Consider the following 24,187-nt stretch of genomic DNA (forward strand, 5'->3'; position numbering starts at 1 on the left):
ATATTGACACACTTCCATTTTCTAAGATATCATGTTAACAAATGAGAGATTGAGTTGGAGTACTGCAAGTCTAAAGACCAAGTGGCTAACATCCTCACTAAACCTTTAAAGTATGAAGCCTTCGTCAAGTTAAAACCCATGGTAAGAATGTCTACTTTACCAAATCTGGATTAAGAGGGAATGTTGGATTAAGAGGGAATGTTGGTAGTAATCTCAATTCTACAATAATTTTAATTTATAATTATATAAGTCTTTATCTTGTATTAGTGATGTCCTTGTTTTATGTTAGTGGTGTAACACCCCGCTTTTTCAAAACGTGTTACTATGCTAGGATTCAACATATAAATACACATTTTCTTTCTATGATACAACCCTTAATACCTCAAGTACCGTATTTCAAAGAAAATTCCCAACATATCATTACAAATACGGAAGCAAGATCGAAACTTGATATAGTATATAACTGAATTCACTTTAATCATAACATAGGAAATCGTACCATTTGTTCAACATAACATTTTCCCATAAATATACATAAAGTCCTATTTCTCAATGATAACAACTAAATACCTCGAAATGACATAACAACATTGCATGATCGTTTCTTAAACATCATTTGTAATACATAATGTTCTTTTATTCTACGAGACTGTTCAGCAACGGAACATAAGTTTCTCAACATGACTAAAACATATCCAAATCCTCATGAAGAAGTAAAACACCAGAATAACTTGTCAAACCCATTGGACACGTCACCTCGTGCTGTTACATCTCAACCACTTCCTTGCCTTAGCTCCAAGTCCCAATTAGAACGTTTGAATGTTCTAGAGGCATAACCCAAGTTAGATAATGAATCATCTAAGTGAGGGTTAAAAAAAAGTTGCATGAATGCATGATGCACAAACATGAACAAACAAATACTCTAGTGTAACTTACTTAACAAACCACCCCTGTACGTTATTCTGACAAACACCCTTGGGGAATTACAGCTATACTATCAAGGCAACATCACATTCCATTCACAAGTATCGATTTGCTAACAATATCATGTCAAGTGAAAAATCACGACTATTGATATAACAATACATGTACAAATATGTCAAGATACACATAAATTACATATAACTTAGCAACCTTCATGAATATCATGCTCAACATAGGCAAAACATGACACGTATAAGTTTGTGGGGAAAACCACATGCAACAAAACCATTTTTAGGATAGAACTACTCACTTTATGCATCTCAAAATATTTCAATTTTTGTGCCCAACCTCGATTTTTGTGCTAGGCCTTGATAATCGCACAAATACTCAATTTTGAGCCTCAATGATCCTTAGACATCATATTTATATAAATGAATGCCAATATCTATTTTTCCATAATTTTCTCATAATATTTTCTTATTATTTTCCTATTTTCCCTTGATAATTCCAAAATAAATACTTCCTCAAGCATTTTTTTAAATTTTCCAACACCATAATTCATAAAATAATTTTATAAAAATATTAAAAAAATTCCAAAACATACCTCCTTCATACACGCCCTCACGCGCTTAGCGCGTGTACTGCATGTAATGACCAGCGCGTACACCTCATGTGCCGGTCATCTTCTCCAACTCCAACAATCGATGACTGTTGGGTTTTTCTCCTACCTTGCTTTACTCAACACGTCGATCACAATGGTGCCACCCTCGGCTTGAAAACACCACCAGAAGGCTTCTTATCGGCCATTTTAAGCCTCAGCTCCGGCGACCCTTCATTTTTCCAGCCTACCCTCGAACATTACTCAAAACATCATGAAATCTCACCAAACTTACCAGAATTGATCATGAACACCTCTAGAATCAAAGCCCCTTATCTAATTCACTCAATTTCTCCTAGAACTCCTGATTTAAGCCCTAAAAGTTGTAAAAGCCCTTAGCTAAAACCCTCTATTTATAGTTGAAATCGAGCCCTAAAATAACCTTGGCCATCACATTCGAGGTCTTTAATGCCCCAACCTACCTTAGATCGACCCAAAACCATCATCATTAGCCCCAAAACCCGATTTGTAGAGCCTCGATTTTTCAGCCATCTCATGGCCAAAATTTTAATCAAATTAGTCGTCGACGTGGCCGATCCTTGGCTGTGGATAGGATTCAATGAGGCTACCCCTAGCCCTAAACGCTCTAAGCCCTCATTGGGAGCCCCCAATGGCCGCAATTGGCGATGGGAGAGGTGGCCAGCGGCTGGCAATGTTCACACTACCAATTTTTTAAAAAATACATTTTCGCTCCCTCAACTTTCAAAATTGCATTTTGGGCCCTTCTGAACAACCCCTGAGTTTCTAAAAATTCCATAATGAACCCCTAGCTTTCCTTTTTCATATTTTATCCCCCAAGTTTCATTTTACCGCTTTTGACCAAGTTTCATAAATTACACTTAAGCCCGAAAGTATGCATTGATCGCGAATCCTTCTTGTTTCATCTCGAAACCACTTCAGGGTTGTTCCTTATGCAAAACTTGAATCCATTCAAGGTTTTGTTGAATTTTTGAAAATCTCTTATGACAATTCAATTTTTCAACCTGAACCATAGTTGTACCGAAAATTATCTCTAATCTGATTTCTATCAATGCTATAAATCATGCCTCGAGATGTTTGTCGATGACATACCTTTTTACTTAGACAACTAAACTCCAGGGCATTCTCTGCAGTTAATTCAGTCACTTATATTTGTGAAAAATTACACTATAACCCCTAATCTTCTGATAATTCCACTTACAGCCCAAAATAAATTATGCTTGAGTCCTTTTAGAAAATTGTGGGTATTACAAGTGGGATATTATGTAACCCTAGATTTTGATTTCTAGTTAGTAGTGCCATAAAAGTAAGAAAGTGGATGTATTTCTCCTCTTTAAAATAGGATTGTTGCTTTTAATTTATTTCGTCAATTTCATTTGTAAATTTTTGCTCATATAATTCAAATTTTGTCAATTCACTTTGTATGTTGTAACAAAAAATTGGATCCTTTTTTACACAATATGACCTTAACAACAAACAATAATGGCTATTGAGTTCTCAGAGCATGATTGATAATTGACGTTTCTTTTCTTCTTCTTTTTATTTTTGTCAGTTTATGGAAATGTCAAAAACTTCAAAATAGGAAGGAAATAGTATGAAAATACGAAAATCATAAATAAATTGGTGAAAAGACTATTTAATAAGGCTCAAGTATATCACTAAGCATCTTTTCTCTCTAACACAAATTAATTATATGAGTCTGGATTAACTCCTCATATTTAATCTTAAAATCCTCATATTATAACGATTATATTTTATCCAAAAATTATTATGGGCCTAAAACTTGCCACACTAACTTGAATACACATGCCAATAAGTCTAGGTGTAATAACCTGAGTTCCTAGGATAAAGAGTAGGGTGGACTTATGTAGGGTTTAAAGGAATTTTGTGGGTGTTTTGGGAGTTAGTCGTTCATAGGTTTTCGGTTTCGTGTGAGTTTAGTCGACTTTTCAAGATAAAATTTCAAAACATGCCAAACCGAAACTTATATTTCAAAATATGGACTCTATATTTCGAAACATGCACTCCATATTTCAAAATATTTACTCTATATTTCGAAACATGCTAAATAGAAACTTATATTTCGAAACATGTATCCTATATTTCGAAACTTTCTCAATGCAACTCACTGCTCACCTTGTACTATTTTGTCAATAGCTTTTGATGTAGAAGTCCAAATTGAGATTCATTTGAAGCGTCATAATATAGACTTTGAGGGCTTCGATTTGATATATAATATTGTATATTTTGGTTATGGTTTGAGTCAGTTAAGGCTTTCCTCAATCCAAATTTAGCATAAAGCCCATTCAGATGTGGGGTTTAATTATGTATGTGTGGAGTGCATTCGAATATGAGGAAGCCCTATCCATATGTGTTGAAAAGCATTCGGATGAAGGCCATGCATCTCGTCTTCCTCTCGTTTCTCTATTTTCAGCTTGCTTTGTGGTTAAGTAAAGAGGTGAGGTGGTGAGATACTAGTGTATCGGGAAAATCAATCAAAGTATGGCTAAGAGTAAGGGTTAGTTTACCTAATGTATGTAAAGCAAATTAATGAGGGATGGCTGGGAATGGGTTTGACTCACCTAACCCATGTGAGAAATTGATTAAAGGGATGGTGAAGCATGGTAAGGGATGGTAACGCATGGTGAGAGATGGTGTGCGAGATGATGAGGATGTGGTTGTAAGGAGGCTTGGGTGTATATAAATAGAGATAGGGGGTCTCGGCCAGGGGGAGAAAAGGAAGAAAAAGTCTTGCACAATGGTTGGAATTTGAAGAAGAAGAAGAAGACGTAGCCAACAAATAAGAGCAGGGAAAAAGTTGAAGAAGATGGTGTCATCAAAGTTTAAGGCAAGCTCCCACTCCTTTCCTTTCCTTCTTGCAAGCTCTTTTATGTTTAAATATGGCATTATCCATGAGTTTATCTGTAATACCCCATGAGACCAGAGGAGGATAATATATATCGAGGATAAGTAAGGAATGAAACAATACCAGCTGGATATCTTTTAGGCTGAATATAGGCAAAGAACTCTCAGGTTAAGCGTGCTTAAGTTGGGGAAGCTCAAAGATGGGTGACCCCTTGGGAAGTTCGCATAGGCCCATTAGGGTAAGTTGTTCCAGTCATTCTTATCGCTCGATACGGGATGTGACATTATCTTTGGTTTTTCTTGAACATCGTTGTAACCTTCTTCTTAATCATGAAAATAGGGTTTGCTTCACTCTATTATCCATTGGGAATGATGCTTTCTTGGCTAAGTTCAGATGTATGCAAGATTTTGTGACATCTTGCTAGAATACATAGTAAGGGTTCGGTTTTGTTCTTGAGTTTATTGGGTTGTTGAGGTTTTTAAGTATTAACTTTTTTTTCTGTAAATATTAAGTATTAACTTGGGGTTTAAGATGGGGGTTTAAGTAAAAGAAGAGTCTGTTGGATGAGTTATTAAGTTAAGGATCATAATGGTATTGTGTATGAAAAGTTACAAGAAGGATCAAGGGATGCTAAGTTTAAGATACATGAGTTTAATGTTGTTGGTTGTCGTTAAGGGTATGGGTATGAGCATTGGCATGACCCAGTTGGCCTAAATGCCGACTTGGATACCTTAGGTGAGCATATGCATTTAGAGTATGTTATCTGTGTGAGTTCCTATGTGGGCGTAGCATGGCTTGATGCATGATTTATGGGGGGCTTGCCATCACATTTATGTTGCAGATGCCATTGCATTTCTTAAGTGTTGTATTGCATGGTGAGGACAAGTGGCTATGAGAATTGGGTTCAGCCTACAAGTAAGACCATGGGGATGAGATCCACGGCAACATGTTATGCTGAGATTATGTTATGAATAATAGGAAAATGTATGTATGTTAGGAAAAGCCAAATGATGTAACGAAAGACATGTAAGGGAAATGGTATGGTAGTCTATGGTAGGCTGCTAACAGGTTTATATGTGGGATTTGGGCGTCAATGTGTGTATGTTATGTGAGCCCCAATGACCATTTATGTGCAAGCTACTTCATAATATGCATTCAGGACAAAAGCATGTATGGTACATGGCATGTATGTTATTACATTAGCATGAAAACGTATGGGGTGTAAAGGAAATTCTAGTTAGGGCTTAATGCTTCTTTTTCTCATGCTTACTAAATCTTGTGATTCACCCTTGCTATTACATTATTCTAGGTGTATGTGGGGCCGGATTAGAAAAGGCAGGAGGCCTAATGGATCAATGTATAGGTGTTTGTGTACAGCGTCATCCCAACCTCAGAGATTCTAGGGTTGTGCTGGTGTTATGTAAAAGAATGGTAAGAAAAATGGAAGGCATTTCTGTTTAAATTTTAGTCGTTGCCTCATGAATTTGGGGTCGTGACACTAAGTTAGCTTGAACTCATACCACAAGTAACAATTAACTAATACAAAAGATAGCCATTGAGAAAATTCACATAAAAGAGTTAGCCAAAGGTTGATAATTGAATTCATTACTTCAAGTTATACATTGGTAACCAAAAGTTAATAATTGAATACATTACTCCAAGTTATATGCGAGTTAGCCAAAAGTTGAGAATTTGATGCATTGCTTTAAACTCTATATATCCAAAATAATAACTTATAACACGAGAAGACCCATTGGTGGTGTTTTATATATATATATATATATATAATTATTGGTTGCAACCATGGATTATAGTTTGCGATGGTTTTTTTTATTTAATTTCATTTAATCAATGTTATCTGGCTTAAATATATGTCATCCACCGGTAAAGAATTAAAAATACAAAGACTTTTAAAGCTAATTTTAAAATATAGAAAGGGTTCAAGTAAATGAACCAAAGTGTATGAGATATCTATATAATTGAATAAGAGTTATACTACTTGTACATTATTTATGTACATCTTGGACTACATAATACACATAAATGACATAAATAATTCTCGCCTCATTATATCTTGGGTGATGGCATTTTAGATATTAGAACATCATTATGTAGCGCAAAATATACACCATGATGTACCAATAGTATTTTTCATTGAGTAATGTTAACAAGTCTTCTAAATGCCCTAAATGATAATAAGTGTTGTAAAGGCACTCATTAAAGAAATATAAAAATATTTTATTTTTAGATAAATTATATTTATTACGTAATATTTATAACATTCAAACACTTTTATTGGTTAATGAAAAATTTTGAAACACAATATATCTATTACCAACTAATTTAAATGTTTGAAAACTGAAAACGACATATAATAAATATATTTTATTTAAAAAATAATGTATTTATATTTTTATATTATATAATTTACTTTTTAAAAGATGTACATTCAATCTTATAATTTAAGTCAATACCCATATATGAATTCACTATTTAAAACTGATTTAATAATAGTAATAATAATGATGATGATGATGATGTTATTTAGTTATGTTTTATAGTCTTATTATTATATATGGGATATCTAAACTATTTTTATTTATATTTTAACTACAATTATAATTATTAAAACTAAAATAAATATATTTTAAACATTTATTAGTACAATAGAACTATCAGTTAGAGGCATCAAAACATAACAGTGTCCATTTGGGAACAACAGAGCGGAAACGTTTGAGGCCCGCCCGAATTTACCCGAAGGGCCGATGTCGGCCAATTTCGCGTAAACGAAGAAGCCGAACTGATCTGGGGGCATTGCTTTCACTGTGTTCGGGATTAGTGATATTGATAATAACAACAGCAGTAGTAGATCGAGATCGAGATCGAGGAGATGGACTCGTCGGAAGGTCCAGCAGATGAGGCGGCCACTGTGGCCGGTCTCATTCCGCTCGCCTCCGTCTGTCACCAACCCTATGTTTCGGAACTCCTCTCCTTCACTCTCGATCGCCTTCACAAGGTCTGTCTCTCTTTGCCTTTTTTGGTCTTTGATTTTGTGATATGAATAAACCTATAAACGAATTGGTACAGGAGCCGGAGCTTCTGCGGGTGGATGCGGAGAGAATTCGAAGGCAGATGCAAGAGGTGGCGGTTGCCAACTACCGCGCTTTCATTTCCGCTGCCGATGCGTTGCTCGCCATTCGGCTGGAGGTTTCTTCTATTGACAAGCATCTCGATTCTCTGGTACAGTTCTTGTTTCCAAATGTTACTTTGCTTTCTCTCCCCGTGGGCTATGGAATATTCATGAATATGTGGCCTTTCATTTCTGATGGTGTTGAGATGCAAGTATGGCAAATAATAGCTGAATCTGGAGTCTTATTTCTTCTTATTAAGAGGACTAAATAAGTGAAAGATGATAACGAAATTTTGTATATCAGAAAGAAAGATAAACTTTCTTGATCATTTTGTTCATTTAACAACAAAGAAAAAAACCTTGTAAGTTTCTTTCAGGAATATAGTTCAATATAATAGGAGCACTCTTGTATCATTATCATAGCAAGTTAAGTGCTCAGAAAAGAAAAGAATAAAATGGTGTTCAGGAGATATAATATCCCGTAAGATAGAACTAATTTGTGGAACATGTCTTTCTAGCTGACTTGACATACTTGTAGTATCATATATTGAAATGAGATGAGATGAGCAAGAATAACCATACACTGTTAAGAAGGAGAGATCTATGGTCCTACATCAGTAATTTAGTTCTCATAATTAGAGGTGAATTACGAACACCTTCTATGCCCCCACAAAATTTTATTGAATTATTTTGATATTCTTCAGTTTCTCACTTTCTTCTTTTGAAAAAAACCAGTGAGAAAATTTGAAACTAGAAAGTAATCAGAGCCTCCCTCTCTCTCTCTCTCTCTCTCTCTCTCTCCATATATGAACAGTTAATTGTGAAAAACTGATGTACAATTATCATATGTTCAATTTCATCTTTGCCCCAAGACAATTTAAGATGAAATTGATCAATAAGAATTAAAGTTCTTGTGGGCATATTCATCACATCACCCTAAAACTGTGACGTGACTTAAAGATAAGTATTAAGGTTCATTGCCTGGTAGCTAGCTTTCCTCTTGTTGTGATGGCAAAGCTGCCATGCCTCAAATTAAATCACCTAGTCTTGAGTTTGTATAGGGTATGCAAAATCCTTCAGCTGAAGATACAAATTTATTATTGTCATCGCAAGCCTTAATCTTCCTATGTCATACAACAAAGATGATCTTATAGTTGTTTGACAATTTTCCTTTTATTTTTAAAGAGATTTTACAATCACATGAAAAACTAGACGCACTTCTGCAATTTAACCATCTTGCCTTGATTTCTAGGTAATATCATCAACATTCTTTTAAAACAATTGATTTGAAATATCTAAACTGTTTCTTTAGAAATAATTTGATTTTCAAGTCTCACTACCATGTTCCCACTTTTGTTGTTATTAAACTTATATATTCCATATATTTGGTTTTTGACCTACTCAATTTGAAGCCTTTGGATTCCAAGGGGTCTCCATAATTCAAGTTTAGTATTTACAAGTAAGAGTGAGCATTATTTGGTTAAAATCAAAATTTCAAATTGAAACCTGGTTTGATTTTTTACTAAATTCAGTTTGGTTTGGTCCATTTTTTGGTATTTAAAAAAAAAGATTTTCAACTTTTGCTTTGGTTTTAACACTACTGTTTTTAACCAAATAAATCTAATTGACCAAAATATCCAAGATATATAATTGCTTACAAAATAACCACTAAATTTTAGCTTATTTATGAAGTGCCACTACTCTAAACCTGTGTTGATATCTATCACAATAATTACACTTATCTTAAATTTTATTAACTTTCTTAATATTAGTTATTTGGTTTAATTTTGTAAAGCTTAGGAAGAAAACCCTAGCTTTTAATATGTATTTACAACCTAATTAAACTTAGATTATACACCTATATATACAAATACAATGGGCCATGGGCTCTAATATAAGATTAACCCTCGATTATAACCATATAACTCAACACTCCCCCTCAACCTGAAGCATATATATCATATGCACTGAGTTTGCTACAAATATGCTCAATTCGAGGACTCTTGAGAGATTTAGTGAAGACATCTACTAACTGGTCAATGGAATTGACAAAATCTGTGGTAGTACAGCCAGATAAAATCTTCTCTCGGATGAAGTGACAATCTATCTCAATATGTTTGGTCCTCTCATGAAAGACTAGATTGAAAGCAATATGTAATGTAGCTTAATTGTCGCAAATTAATCTCATCTGTGATATCTCCCCAAACTTGAGCTCCTGAAGCAATTGTTTTAACCAAATAAATTCACGCGTTGCCAAGACCATAGCACGATATTTTGCTTCTGCACTCGATCTAGCAACAACCTCCTGCGTTTTACTTTTCCAAAATACTAGGTTTCCTCCAACTAGAACACAATATCCCGAAGTAGATCATCTATCAGAGAGAGAACCTACTCAATCAGTATCAGAATATCCAACTACTTGAGTATGACCTCTGTGCTCATACAATAGTCCTCTACCTGGAGCTCCCTTAATATACTTGAGAATCCGGACTACCACATCCCAGTGGCTATCGCAAGGAGACTGCAAAAACTGTCTGACAACACTAACTGAGAAAGAAATATCTGGACGAGTGATAGTGAGATAATTAAGTTTTCTAACTAGCCTGCGGTATCTTCCAGGATCAACAAGAGGCTCCCCCTGTCCTGGTAAGAGCTTTGCATTAGGGTCTATAGGAGAATCTATAGGTTTACAATCAAGCATCCCATTTTCTTCTAAAATGTCTAACACATACTTTCGTTGAGAGATAACAATACCAGAACTGGATTGAGCAACTTCTATGCCAAGAAAGTATTTAAGTAACCTCAAATTCTTAGTCTGAAAATGATGGAAAAGATGTTTCTTCAACTGAACAATACCATTCTGATCATCACCTGTAATAACAATATCATCCACATAGACAACCAAATATATACACCTCCCCTGTGATGTGTGTTTATAAAAAATCGAATGATCAGACTCACTACGAGTCATACCAAAGTCTTGAATGACAGCACTGAAACGATCAAATCAAGCTCGAGGAGACTGCTTCAACCCATATAGTGAGTGACGGAGTTTACAAACCTGCCCAGACTTCCCCTAAGCAACAAACCTAGGAGGTTGCTCTATATAAATCTCCTCTTGAAGCTCACCATGTAAGAAGGCATTCTTAATGTCTAGCTGATACAACGGTCAGTGGCGCATAGCTGCTATAGAGAGAAACAAACGCACATAGGACATCTTAGCAACAGGGGAAAAAGTGTCACCATAGTTAAGACCATAAACCTAAGTATACCCCTTGGCAACCAAACGGGCCTTCATGCGATCAACCTGTCCATCAGGACCCATCTTGACAGTATAGATCCACCGACAGCCAACAAGAGATTTCCCTAGGAGTAAAGGGACCAAATTCCAAGTACCATTGGAATGCAAAGCAGTGTAGACCCACCTTGACAGTATAGACCCACCTTGTCGCCACCTCGGATCAGAAAGTGCCTCACTAACAGTCTTAGGTACTGAAACAAAGAATAAAGAAGACACAAAAACACAAAAAAAGAGACGAGAGACGGTGATAGCTAAGAAAATTATAAATGGGGTGAGGATTGCGAGAAGAACGGGTACCTTTCCGAAGGGCAATAGGAAGCAGATCCTCAGAAGGTAAGACCGCAACAGGTGGAGAGACTGGAGCAGGATGTGAGACAGCAGGAGTCACAGAAGTAGTAGGAGACATGGGAGAAGGCGCATGAACAACATCTCGATCGGGAGGAGACCGAGACTGATGACGCCGATGATACACCTGCAATGGGGTAGAAGAAGAAACAGGGAGAATAGAAGCGAGAGGACTCGCGGGAAGAGGGATTGCCTCAAAAATGGGTTGACGCTCGGAAGGAGATGAAGAGTAGAAAGGAGACGACTCAAAGAAGGTAACATCTGCCGAAAGAAAATAGCGGCAGGTGTTAGGAGAATAACACCGATAACCCTTCTGAAGGCGAGAGTAACCAAGAAAAATGCACTTGATGGACCGAGCAGACAATTTATCTTGATTGGGAGACAAGTTATGGACAAAGCAAGTGCAACCAAAGACACGGGGAGGAAGAATGTATAATGGTTGATCAGGAAACAAAAGAAAGTGAGGAATTTGGTGCTGAAGAACTGAGAAGGGCATCCTATTAATGAGATAGAAAGCAACAAGAACAGCTTCAACCCAAAAGTGAAAGGGGACGTGATGATGTAGAAGAAGAGTGCGAGCAGTTTCAATCAAATGTCTATTTTTACGCTTAGCAACCCCATTTTGCTGTGGTGTATATGCACGAGATGATTGATGCAAAATCCCCTGAGAAGACATAAAAGTAGTAAAGGGAATAGAAAAATACTCGGGGGCATTGTCACTGCGCAATACTTGGATAGAGATATGAAATTGCGTTTTGGTTTCAGCACAAAAGGATTCAAAAATTGAGAATAACTCAGAACGATTTTTCATTAAATATAACCATGTGCAATGAGAATAATCATCGATAAACGTTTTAAAATATTGAAAACCCAAAACAGACACGACGCGATTGGGACCCCAGACATCAGAATGAACTAAAGCAAACGGGAACACAGCTCGATTATTGACACGCTTTGGAAAAGAAGTGCGAGACTGTTTTCCAAGTTGACAAGACTCACAATGAAAAGATGACAAACTAGACAAACTGGGACCATCTTCTGAAACTTAGCCAAACTGGGATGTCCCAAACGATTGTGGAGAAGAGCAGGAGACTCAGTCACCGAGCAAGCAACAGGAGATGTAGGAAGGTTGAGATGATAGAGACCTTGCGACTCACATCCTACGTCAATCATCTGTCTCGTACCGCAATCATGGATAGTAGTAGAATGATCATCAAAAGTGATAAAGCAATTTAAGGCACGAGTAAGTTTACTAACAGAGACAAGATTAAAGGGACAATGAGGAAGATAAAGGACAAAATCTAAAGGTAGAGAAGGTAAGGGTTTGGCAGTGCCAACAGCCTTAGCAACCGCTTTGGACCCATTAGCTAATGTCACAGAAGGTAAAGAAATAGAATTAGTAAAATGAGAGAACAAATGGGGATTACCAGAGATATGGTTAGAAGCACCTGAGTCCAAGACCCATGGTCCTAAAGAGGACGACTGAGCGAGACAGGCAGTGGAATCACTAGAGTGGGCGACAGAAGCAACTGTGGATGAGGATTGTTGGGATGTCTTATACCTAAGATACTCATCATAGTCAGCCCCAATGAGAAGGACAGATTGCGGTGGATGACCATCAAAGGACTCAGATCGAGAACCATCAGCATGAGCAACATTAACACAAGGAGGGCGGCCATGCAACTTATAACACTGTTCCTTAGTATGTCCCCACTTGTGACAGTAGTTACACTTGGGGCGCTTGCCCCAATTACCACGATCTCCTCCCTGTTCGCCACTACTTTGAACCTGTGAAGCTATAACTGAATGATCACTTGCAGAAGATGAAGGTACTGTAGGAACAGATGAAACTCGTAGAAGACGAGAATTCACTTCATCCATAGTAGATACAGTAGGACTAACAAGAATCTGATCACGAACAGGAGCAAGTTAGCAAGTTCAGGACCAATGGCAACAAGAGTACACACCATGAAGAATTTATCTCGCTGAGGTAGATCCTCTGCAGTAGTCTTACCAGCAGGTAACAAGGAGTTAAATTCAGCTTTAATAGAGGCCATCTGACCAAGAAAATCAAGAAGACTCAGACCCTGTTGTTGTAAACTAAGCAAATTAGACACTACTGAATACAGACTTTGAATGTCATTAGTGTATAGCGCCTTGGCCTGAGCCCACAACTCACAGCACGTGGTGTAGTTAGTATAGATCGGATGAAGAAAATGATCAATTGACTGCCATAATAGACTGCACAATAGAGCATCAGCTCTCTGCCACTCAGATTTAGCTGTGGTCACATTCTCGGTCTTGGTAGTTAGATGATCTTGTAAACCTTGACCCATACACCATAGTTCAACCGCCTTGGACCAAGAGATATAATTGGAACTGCTCATCAACTTCTCAGTAGCAATGGCTGGAGAGGGAGACAAAATACCAGAGAATGAGCCAAATTTATTGGTACTAGCCATGTTGAACAGAAGGGAGCTCTACAAGATCAACATATATGAAACAAAAGGGGTTAAAAAAAATAGCCAAATAGAGAGGCTAGATGATCTAGCACAGAGAATGAGGCCCGTTGGAGACGGGAGACAGCGGATGGCGAGGAAATCACCTGGACTGGGATGAACTGAAGGAGGCGAGTCCAATAGTGAAGACGGCGTCGCGATCGGAGTACTGATTGGAGCCAAAACAAGTTTCTGAACAGTGCGAGAGAGGCGGCGCGTGGCGGCGGCAAAGGCAACGATCCTCCGAGGGTCGATAGATCGGAGGCTGGCGAATGCAACGGTGGTGGCGGTGTGCGTGATCAGCCACCGGACAGTGAAGACCCGCTACAGACCAGTAGCACGAGCACGGTGATGGCAATGTGCGCGAGCGGCGACGACGGTGGCACCGCAAGTTGCGGCGGTCAGTGGCGATGCGACCGACAGTGGTCGTCGTTGATGTGGTCAGCAGCGGCTAGGGTTTGTATGGTGGCTACTAGGGTTTGTATTTTGGCTCTGATACCATGTAAAACTTAGGAAGAAAACCCTAGCTTTTAATATGTATTTACAACTTAATTAAACTCATAGATTATACACCTATATATACAAATACAATGGGCCATGGGTCATGGGCTCTAATATAAGATTAACCCTAGATTATAACCATATAATTCAACAAATTTTATATGGGTAAATCTATTTTTGTAAAATTTCAATTCGGGTTTGTTATATATAGATTATGTTAATTTAATTTGGTTGCTAAATTACTCCATAATGATTGAATACTTACCCCTATTTATTCCTTCTTTGGTTTTGTTTATCAAGACAATATCATTTACAAGTAAGTTTCACACAGACACCTCTTTTTGGATGTGTTTTGTAATTTCATCCATCACAAGATCAAAGATGTAAGAGCTCAATGTAGATCCTTGCTATAATCAATAGTAATTTAGATAACCTCTGTATCATCTTCACAAGTCCTAACACTAGTTTCTTCTTATTGATATGTGCCTTTATAACTTATATATAAGCAATGCAGAGTTTGTTACTCTAAAATCTTCCACAAGACTTTCTTTGGGGCTTTGCCATAAGCATACTTCAAGTTTATAAACATCATATGCAACTTGTGTTCCTATTATTCTTGGACATTTTTATATGACATAATGGTATTACAAAAGATACTGCTTTGGATGAAAAGGACTGGAGGTTTAGAATTCATGTTGCTAACCCCATCCAGTGGAACTGCAGCTTGTAATTGTTGTTATCTATAGACTTTTTTTTTTGGCTAAGATATTTGTAGACATTTTCATAGATAAAACATTACTAAAACAATAACATACCAAGCCTTTATCCCTACTAGGTGTTTGCTACATGAATTACCACTGTATTTTCTTGATATTCCTAGATCTCTTTTTTTAATCTTTATTCCATTTTACCCATTCTTTTCATAGGGCCTTTATTGGTCTTATTTCACACGATCAAACTATCTTATTTGTATCTCATGCATTCTTTTGTCTCATCCATTAACTCAATGTCATCTGTAAATTGCATATCCCATGGAACGTTTTCTTAGATATGTTTCATAGATACACACTAGTGTAGATAAAAATCGTTCTCTCCTCTTTGAGAAGTAATATGATACATGCATGTAGATTGCTCACTAGTTGCTTCATGGCATATGGAAGAGTAAAATGACGTCTCGTATTGAATGCTAATGTAGATAAACCACTCATTTCTTGCTCCTACTAGACCTGCAACCCTATTTATGAAGTTTTTAAGCTCCTTGCTATTCCTTCTTGGATCCATTCATCTCTGTCGCTCGGCTCAAAGAAATTGATTGATTGCCTCCTACTTTTGCCAAGTGGAATTAGCTTCCAAAAGCAAGCCTTGTAGGCCACCTCCTTCTTAATGCTTCGTCTATTAGAAGCCAAGGCTTAGTGAATCTCCATAAATTTCTTTTAATCCAAGCCACTTCAACTTTTTCCAAAGTTGACCATAGACCCTCCACTAAAAGAAAAAGAAAACACATAAGAAAGGGATCTCTTGCACTCTGAATCTAGTTTGAGGAGATGAATAATTGATTGCCACATGCTTGTAATTTTCTCGTACTAGCAAATTTTTATCCCCTTTGATGAATAGTCATTTATGCTTTCTAGTGGTTTGTTTGATTTTGCTTTCAGTTTTTGAGAAATGGTATGAAGAACTAAGATAAAAAGAAGAGAGGAAAAGAGAGATTGGGGGGAAAAGACTAATTCAATTTTATTAAGCTAGGGTTACAAGCATTTATAGCGAAACATTGTAATTGCTATGTACAAGCTACCTAAGTGAGGTACAAGTTACAACTAATACATGCAACACCTACTACAATCAAACTAATATGACTTCTCAACACTCCCCCACAAGCAGGTGCATACATATTATATGTGCCTAGCTTGGAAAAATTGTACTCAACCCTTGGACTTTGAAGAGCTTTATTAAGTTGGTAAGCCAATTGTTCCATAGTCCCCACAAATGCCGTAGAAATCTCACTAGAAACCAGTTTTTCTCGCACAAAGTGAGTTTATTTTAATATGTTTGGCCCTTTCATAAAAAACATGATTAAAAACAATATGAAGAGCAACTTGATTGTCACACGCAAGTTGCACAAAACCTGAATCCCCAAATTATAGCTCCTTAAGAAGTTGTTTAAGCCAAATTAGCTCACATGTAGCTAATGCCATGTCTCTGCACTTAGCTTCAACACTAATCTAGCAACAATTGAACAACGTGCTATTTTTTACTCTTCCAAGAAACCAAATTGCCTCCAACCAAAACACTATAGCTAGAAGTGACCATCTATCAAATTAATAGTTTGCTCAATCAGCATTTGCATAACCAGTTACCTATATATGATCTTTATCCTCAAATAATAAACCTTTACTAGGCGAACTCTTAAAATATCACAAAATACAAACCAAAGCTTGCCAATGACCATCACAACGAGAATCCAAAAACTGGCTAACCATAGTAACAACAAATGCAATATCTAGTTGAGTCATTGGAAAATAATTCAACTTCCTAACCAATCTCTCGTAATGCCCTGGATCATGAATAGGGTCCCCCTATCCAGGAACAACCTTAGAATTAGGATCCATAGGTGTGTCAATGGGCCTGGATAGAATCCAATATCCCTTGCTTCTCATTACAAGTAATGACAATATCATCTCCATAGACAACCAAATAGATAATACCATTAGGAGCATGACGACAGAAAACAAAATGGTTAACTTCACTCCTAATCAATCCAAAAGATTGAACTACACAACTAAAGAAACCAAACCAACACCTAATTAATTGCTTTGGACCATTCAAGGATTTCTTGTGGTGACAAACTAGGTGAGACTCCCCTTGAGCAACAACTAGGTGGTTGCTCCATATAAACCTCCTTATGAAGATCACCATGCAAAAAAGCATTTTCAATGTCAAATTGATGAAGAGCCAATGTCTAATGGCAACCATGGATAGAAACACATGAATTGAAGTAATCTTAGCCATAGGGGAAAAGTTATATCCGTAATCAAGACTAAAAATCTGTGTATAGCCCTTAGCAACCAAGTGTGCTTTTAATATGTTAGTAGATCCATCAAGACCAACTTTAACAGTAAAAACCCAATGACAACCAAAGACATCCAGGGTGGAAGTGAAACCAAATCCCAAGTGTCATGTTCCTAGGGTTTATCTAGGACTGAGAATGGAATTAGGGAATAGATCGTGAGTGAGAGAATGGAAAGGGATGGAGAAACCAAGAGGGGGGGAAATTTAGAGAATGGAGGGAAAATTTAGGAGAGTCAAGAGAGAATAGAATTCAAATTCATTCATTTAGTCATAAGCTGCCTAGTCTCTACTCGTTAGCCTATTTACAGGTTGTTGCATCCTTTGCAGTTAGTAACAAACTTGAAGTACAATCCTATGACAACTTAAGGTACAACGAATGAAATTGTGTAAAAGACCAGTTACTCCTAATGCCCTTGGGTCGTGACAATTTTTGCCCCCCCCCCCCCCCCCCCCGCGAAGGTTTCTTGTCCCCAAGAAACTAATTACAACTGTGCCTCTTTCGTCACCCAATTCTCGCTAGTTCTTCTTCTCCATACTCGCCCTCTACTCCTTCTATTCTCATTAACTGTCTTTGACATTTGTGGCCAAGACTGAATTTGTCTCCACAAATATAGCATAATTCTAACCTCTTCTGCTCTATTGTCGATGAGCTAGTTGCAACAGGGTTAGGATTAGCCCTAAAATTTTTATTTCTTTGATTGCCTTCCAGTTGTTGATTGAACGAAGGCTGAATGTCCGTTGAGGGTGCATACTTATTGAAAATAGCTTCCAAGGCAAGCTCCTATAGTCTTGCCTTCTCAGCAACTTGCATCATTTTGATAGTGGGTCTTAGCTCATCATTTAAACCACTGATGAAGCTGGACACACAGTATGATTCATCTAAGGTTGGATGAGAGATGATCAGTAATGACTTTAGCTCCTCAAATCTAATTTGATACTCATCCACCGACGTTCTTGCTTTAGCTTGTTGAATTCTTCAATGACACCCGTCATAGTTCCTTCCCTGAATCGCATACAAAATCTTCCACAAACTCTAGCCAACTCTATTCCCTCCTCCTCCTATTCCACCCTTGGAACCACACATCTGCTATGTCATTGAGATAAGCGGATGCCAAATTCACCTTTTGTCCTTCTGTCACTCTATAATGGTAGAAGAATCATTCACATCGACGTATCCACCATCTTGGTTTGTCTCCTTCGAATATCGAAATCTCCAATCTTGGTATTAGAGCAGGGTATGGATTTGTATAGGCTCCTCTTGTTGATGATTTTGGCATCAACTTCGGCTGCTCTTCTATTTCTATAGGATCAGGAGTACGCTGTCTACTCCTAGATCCAGCAAAGATCGAAGCCATGTTAGTCCTTGGAGTGAAGTCTGTTGGCAAGCTTGCGTTAGGCATTCTAGAGAACAGGCTTAAGACGGTGCGTAGTTGCTAATCAAAACTAAAGAATTCTTCTCTGAGACTAGCAAAGTCATCTCTCATATTTCGCTCCAACATCATCATCTCAGCCCTGCCCCAACTCACCTCCTCCTAAGTTTGACGAAGGCTGAGTTCCATCGTCTCCAATCTCTCCTCTAGTTGCAATTCTGTCGAAGGCCGATCTCTATTGCATCGAATCGGGTTTCCAGCTGCCTCATTCTAATTCCTTCCACCATCAGTTAATTCACCAGTTCCACCTTTGATTAAAGAACTACCACAATTCATTGGATCCGATTGGTGGAGGCATCTGATCGTAGTTGCATTGAGCTTCGATGGCTTTGATTTGTTGCTTGCGGTGTCGACTTGATCGAAATTAGGTGGCCGGGGATCACTTGGCTCTGGTTTGCTGCCTAATTCTCTAGATAAGGATCGCCTTTAGTATTGCCTACTAGATGGATGGACTCTGTTCGCTCCACTTGAAGCACACACCACCTAATTGATCAGCTCAGTTGTTCAATCAATTTTATGGCTATTTACGGCTGCTTCCGAGAACACCTATTGCGACTTGAGCAATTCTGCAATTGTCGATCTCTATGTTTTCACTTGCTGTGGACCAACAATCTACAAGTCCAAATTGATCGCTGTGGATCACTGCACTTTGTCGAACTCTGCTTCATTGCAAGGTCAAGAATCACCTCGCTCTGATACCAATTGTCAGGTTCTTAGGGTTATTTAGGATTGAGAATGGAATTAGGGAATAGATCGGGAGTAAGAGAATGGATAGGGAGGGAGAAACTAAAAGGGAAAGTTCAAAAGAGTTGAGAGAGAGAACAAAATTTAAATTCATTCATTCAGTCATAAGCTGCCTAGTCTCTACTCATTACCCTATTTATAGGTTGTTGCATCCCTTCCTGTTAGTAACAAATTGGAAGTACAATCCTATAACAGCCTAAGGTATAACAAAGAAAATTATGTGTAAAAGGCCAATTACTGATTAGCAAGCAAAGTAGACATCTCCTTATCTATAGCACGATGACAACTAGGATTAGCAAGAGCTTCTGGTGCTATTTTAGGAATAGAAATAGATGAAAGAGTAGAAACAAAGGCAGAATGGATAAAAGATAAATGATAATAGCTCGAGAAAGTGTAAGTAGGACGAGGATTATGAGAAGAACGAGTACCTCTTTGTAGAGAAGGTTGAATTGGACTGGGAATTGAAGGAATAGTGACATGTGTAGGGAGATAAGCATCTAAGGTAACTACGACATCGGGAGAAACAAGAGATGAAGAAACCACACCATTTGGAGGAATAGTAGTTGGAAGAGGAGAGGGTCGAGAAGGACACTGATATTTCAAGAGAGGATGAGAAGGATCGGAGGAGGTAATGGGCTAAGAGATAGTAGGAACTAAAGAAGAAAAAGAAGGAACAGGAAGAACCTCATCAAGAGATGAGGAAGAAGGAAGGGAAGAAGAAGCAAAGAAAGGACTAGACTCAAAGAAAGCAACATCAAGAGAGAAAATGACGATTGAGATCAGGGGAAAAATACTTATAGCCCTTATGAAATCGAGAATACCCTAGGAAGATACATTTAATAGATCGAGGTGTTAGTCTATCCCTTTTTGGTGATAAAAGATGAAAAAATGGGCGGAGCCAAAAATACTAAGAGGAAGAGGATATAAGGTTTCATGGAACAAGTAGAGTATGCGGAATATGCCCATTAAGAATAGTAGAAGGCATTTGATTAATCAGATTGTAGAAAGTCAAAAAGCAACATCCCAAAAAGAAGAGGAACATACATATGAACCAATAAGGTATGACATGTCTCAACGGGACGATGATTTTTATGTTTTGTCACCCCATTTGGTTGTGGAGTATATGGACAGAATTGGCAGTCAGTTGGTCAGTGGTATCATCCACAGATGTCTTTATAATGACCTGGTTTGTGATAATACAAGCAAAAAGGTCATTTTCCCTCTTTTCCACCACGTTGTGGCTGCTTATTCTTGGACTGATTACCAAAGGATGCAACCTGAGAAACCATAATAGACCCTCAGCTGCTTAATCAGGGCCAGAAAAGGTCTGAGTACTACTCAGCAGCCTTGCAAACACTTCTTCCATTGTATGAATGACAGGTCCACTCATGATTTGTGTCCTAACACACTCCAAATCAGCTCTCAATCCAGCCAATATCAGCACCACAAACAGTTTATCATGTTGGACACGCTGTTCAACAAAATTTTCAGTGATTGGCAGTATGATATTTTAATCTGTCACAGCAGATTGAACGTTTCCTAGATATGTTGTCATATCTAAATCTCTTTTTCAAAGATTAAACAATGTACTAATAATTGTGTACAAACGAAGAATGCCATTTGTATAAAGCCTCTGTGCATGTGACAATATTTTGGCACTACTTTTGTAAACACGAAATAGAGGCACTAGATCTAGTTCAATGGACTGCCACAACAAAGAAACAAGCTGTGCATCAACTTTATCCCATAATGTCCTACCATTCTCTAGTATCTCACTCAATTTCTTAGTAAGATGATCACTAGCCCTTGGCCTCGAAACCACCCATTAATTGAAGCTGACAAGGAAAATTGATTTTTCCAATTCAGCTTTTCAGTTGTAATCACAGGAGTACCAGATATGCTTGGAACAACAACAGAAGTAGTGGAGACTATCTCTGAACCAGACATGTTGTATAAATCAGTTTCAACAAACAAAACAAGACAACACCAGAATACTAGTTCCCAGCTGTAGGATACCAGATCACAGCTTCAAGAATTCTAGAACACTAGATTGCAGCTTCAAAAATTCCAGAGCAGAAGATCACAGCTTCAGGAACTCCAGAACAGCAGATTGCAGCTTCAGGAATCAGGATCAGATTGCCAGATCTAGAAATCAGATCACACCAGAATTCCAGAGAATTTCTGATCGCATCTCTTGATCTCGATGGAAGACAAAATTCTCAAACCAAGAGGATACAGAACACAACTTTCTCCTAGACAAGATTTGATGATTGAATTACATCAAATCTGCTCTAATTCTCCAGATTTACCCTTTGATTGCTCTGATACCATGAGAAATAGCATACAGAACTGAGAGAAAAAGAAGAGGGGAAAAGAGAGATTGGAGAGAAAAGACTCATTCAATTCTCTTAAGCTAGGGCTACAAGCATTTATTCCAGAACACTGTAATTGCTATGTACAAGCTACCTAAGCTGCGTACAAGGTACAACTAATACATACAACACCTAATACAGGCAAACTAATACGAATTCCCAACAGTTTTCATGTGTGTTCGTTTTTATTTATTTTTTATTTGTTTTAGGGAAAAGATGAAACTAAACATTATATTAGATAATCTTGTCATTTCTCAAAATTTTGAAAATAAACCTGAAAACTATTTTTGACAAAAAAGTTGTATATTGTATCAAATGATTAAATATATAAAAATTTATTTTATATTGACAAAAATAATTACCCCTTACAAAAAATGGTTGGTTTGATGGTGTGTGGCTGGTCAGAGGTTGAGTGGATGAAGGGGGTGGGTAGTGAGTTGAATGGAAAAAAAAATATGGAAAACAAAAGCAATGCACTGACTCGAAAAATATGGAAAACGAAAGCAATGCACTGACTGCTGGTTTCTTCCTTTCCACCCCCCCCCCCCCCCCTCTCCCCAAAACCCCAAAAGACATGAAAACAAAAATTGAAAAAATTTAAATGGGCCATAAGTTTGCTATCCTCTGGAACAGTCAGCAGAGTGCTTTAAAAGATAAACCAATTTGGTTTTAGTTTGGAGTTCACTATTGGAATGCAGGCCAATACCCGTTCCAAATTTCTAGGCACAGTTCTACTGATTTCCAAATTAATCTGAGGCAGCAATTGTTTAAAATTAATCTTGATATGAGTTATAAGGGCCTTATAGAAGATAAGACCATGGATAGAAATGACTGGTGAGCTAGAATTCACATGGCCAACCCCACCTTATAGTGGGATAAAGGCTTGATATGTTGTTTTAACCAATTGTTTCCTCAATATGTCAAATTTCATGCTTCTTAGCTGTTTACTTTCTGCATGAGTTTCTGCTCTGTTGTGAGCAAATTATTGGTTTGACCTTATTAGGTAGATTTCTGATCTGTTTTTAGTTTTTATTCAGAATGGATCTACTGTTTATTTGAGGATTAAGATTTAATTTATTCTCTTACATCTCTTTCATTACAGATGGCCGAAATCCCGAAGTTAACATCTGGTTGCACAGAATTCGTAGACTCTGCAGAACTGATTTTGGAAAAGAGGAAGATGAACCAGACATTGCTAGCTAATCATAGTACTTTGCTTGACTTGCTTGAAATTCCCCAGCTTATGGACACGTATGTGGTTGACATGTTAAATTTAAATGAATGCCTGGTTCAGGGTCATATGGCCTATGGTATCTGCTAGCATATTTAGCTATATACAGTTCATTTTTTGGTTGTTTGGTTATATTATAGTGATATTTTGATATGTTTTCTATTTTGATTTTAAAAAGTAAATTTTATATTGTTTTGTTTTGATTGTTTAGATGATAGAATTATATTTGATTTAGGGATTAGATAAGGTTATATTTGATTTAGGATAAGAATTATATTTTGATTGGTTGTTATCTTTTGGATAGGTTTATCTTTTCATTGCCTATAAATGGGCACATAATGAAATCTTTTATTCAGCTTTGATGATTGAATAATATGATTTCTCATTCTTGAGTCTCTCTCTCTCGTTTGTCTTCTCTTCTCTAGCTTCTTCTTCTTAATATCTTCTCTTTCTTTCCTACTTTCTGCAATTTTTTGTTATTGTCCCACATCAAATTTGGTAGTAGAGCAAAACTTGGTTCTGAATTTTCATCATTTTCCATCAGTTCAACATCCCCGACCCATCATTGTCAGTAGCACACAGCACACAGCACACAGCACACAGCAATGGCCGTACAACAACACTTCCTCATCAACAGCCACACAAAGTTCATCAAAGCCACGATCACCATAGCAATGACAAAGAATCACAATCCTCATTGCTAACCCATCAAACCATGAAAGCAACTAGTTTATCTTACTTTGAGTGAGTTGGTGATGACAACAATACATGACTAATAGTGACACAAGTCTAGATTCACAAAACTTGAGGGCGAGTTTTTCTCCCACCTCATGAGAATGATAGGGATATTTTGATATGTTTTCTATTCTGATTTTAAAAAGTAAATTTTATATTAGGTTTTATCTTGTTTTGTTTTGATTTTTCATAGTTGTTTTCATAATATAGTTATATTTGATTTAGGATTAGATAAGGTTATATTTGATTTAGAAGATTAGAGTTATATTTTGGTTAGTTGTTTTATTTTAGATAGGTTTATCTTTTCATTGCCTATTAGTAAGTGCTCATAATGTAATCTTTTATTCAACTTTGATGAATGAATAATATGATTTCTCCTCCTTCTGTCTCTCTCTCTCAGTTTG

At 37.3% G+C, this 24,187-nt stretch overlaps 1 protein-coding gene across 1 annotated transcript in view; it reads left to right on the forward strand.

Moving 5' to 3' along the window:
• Positions 1 to 7,115: 7,115 nt before the first annotated feature.
• LOC127786886 (conserved oligomeric Golgi complex subunit 8) overlaps positions 7,116 to 24,187 on the forward strand; it is a 28,607-nt gene continuing 11,535 nt past the window's right edge. The window contains exons 1-3 of the mRNA XM_052314602.1: positions 7,116 to 7,443; positions 7,515 to 7,667; positions 22,920 to 23,068. Coding sequence (XP_052170562.1) covers positions 7,318 to 7,443; positions 7,515 to 7,667; positions 22,920 to 23,068 — 428 coding nt within the window. The 5' untranslated portion in view covers positions 7,116 to 7,317. The remainder of the gene's footprint in view (positions 7,444 to 7,514; positions 7,668 to 22,919; positions 23,069 to 24,187) is intronic.

This window comes from Diospyros lotus, chromosome 12 (genome assembly GCF_014633365.1).
Source record: "Diospyros lotus cultivar Yz01 chromosome 12, ASM1463336v1, whole genome shotgun sequence".
NCBI classification, from domain to species: Eukaryota; Viridiplantae; Streptophyta; class Magnoliopsida; order Ericales; family Ebenaceae; genus Diospyros; species Diospyros lotus.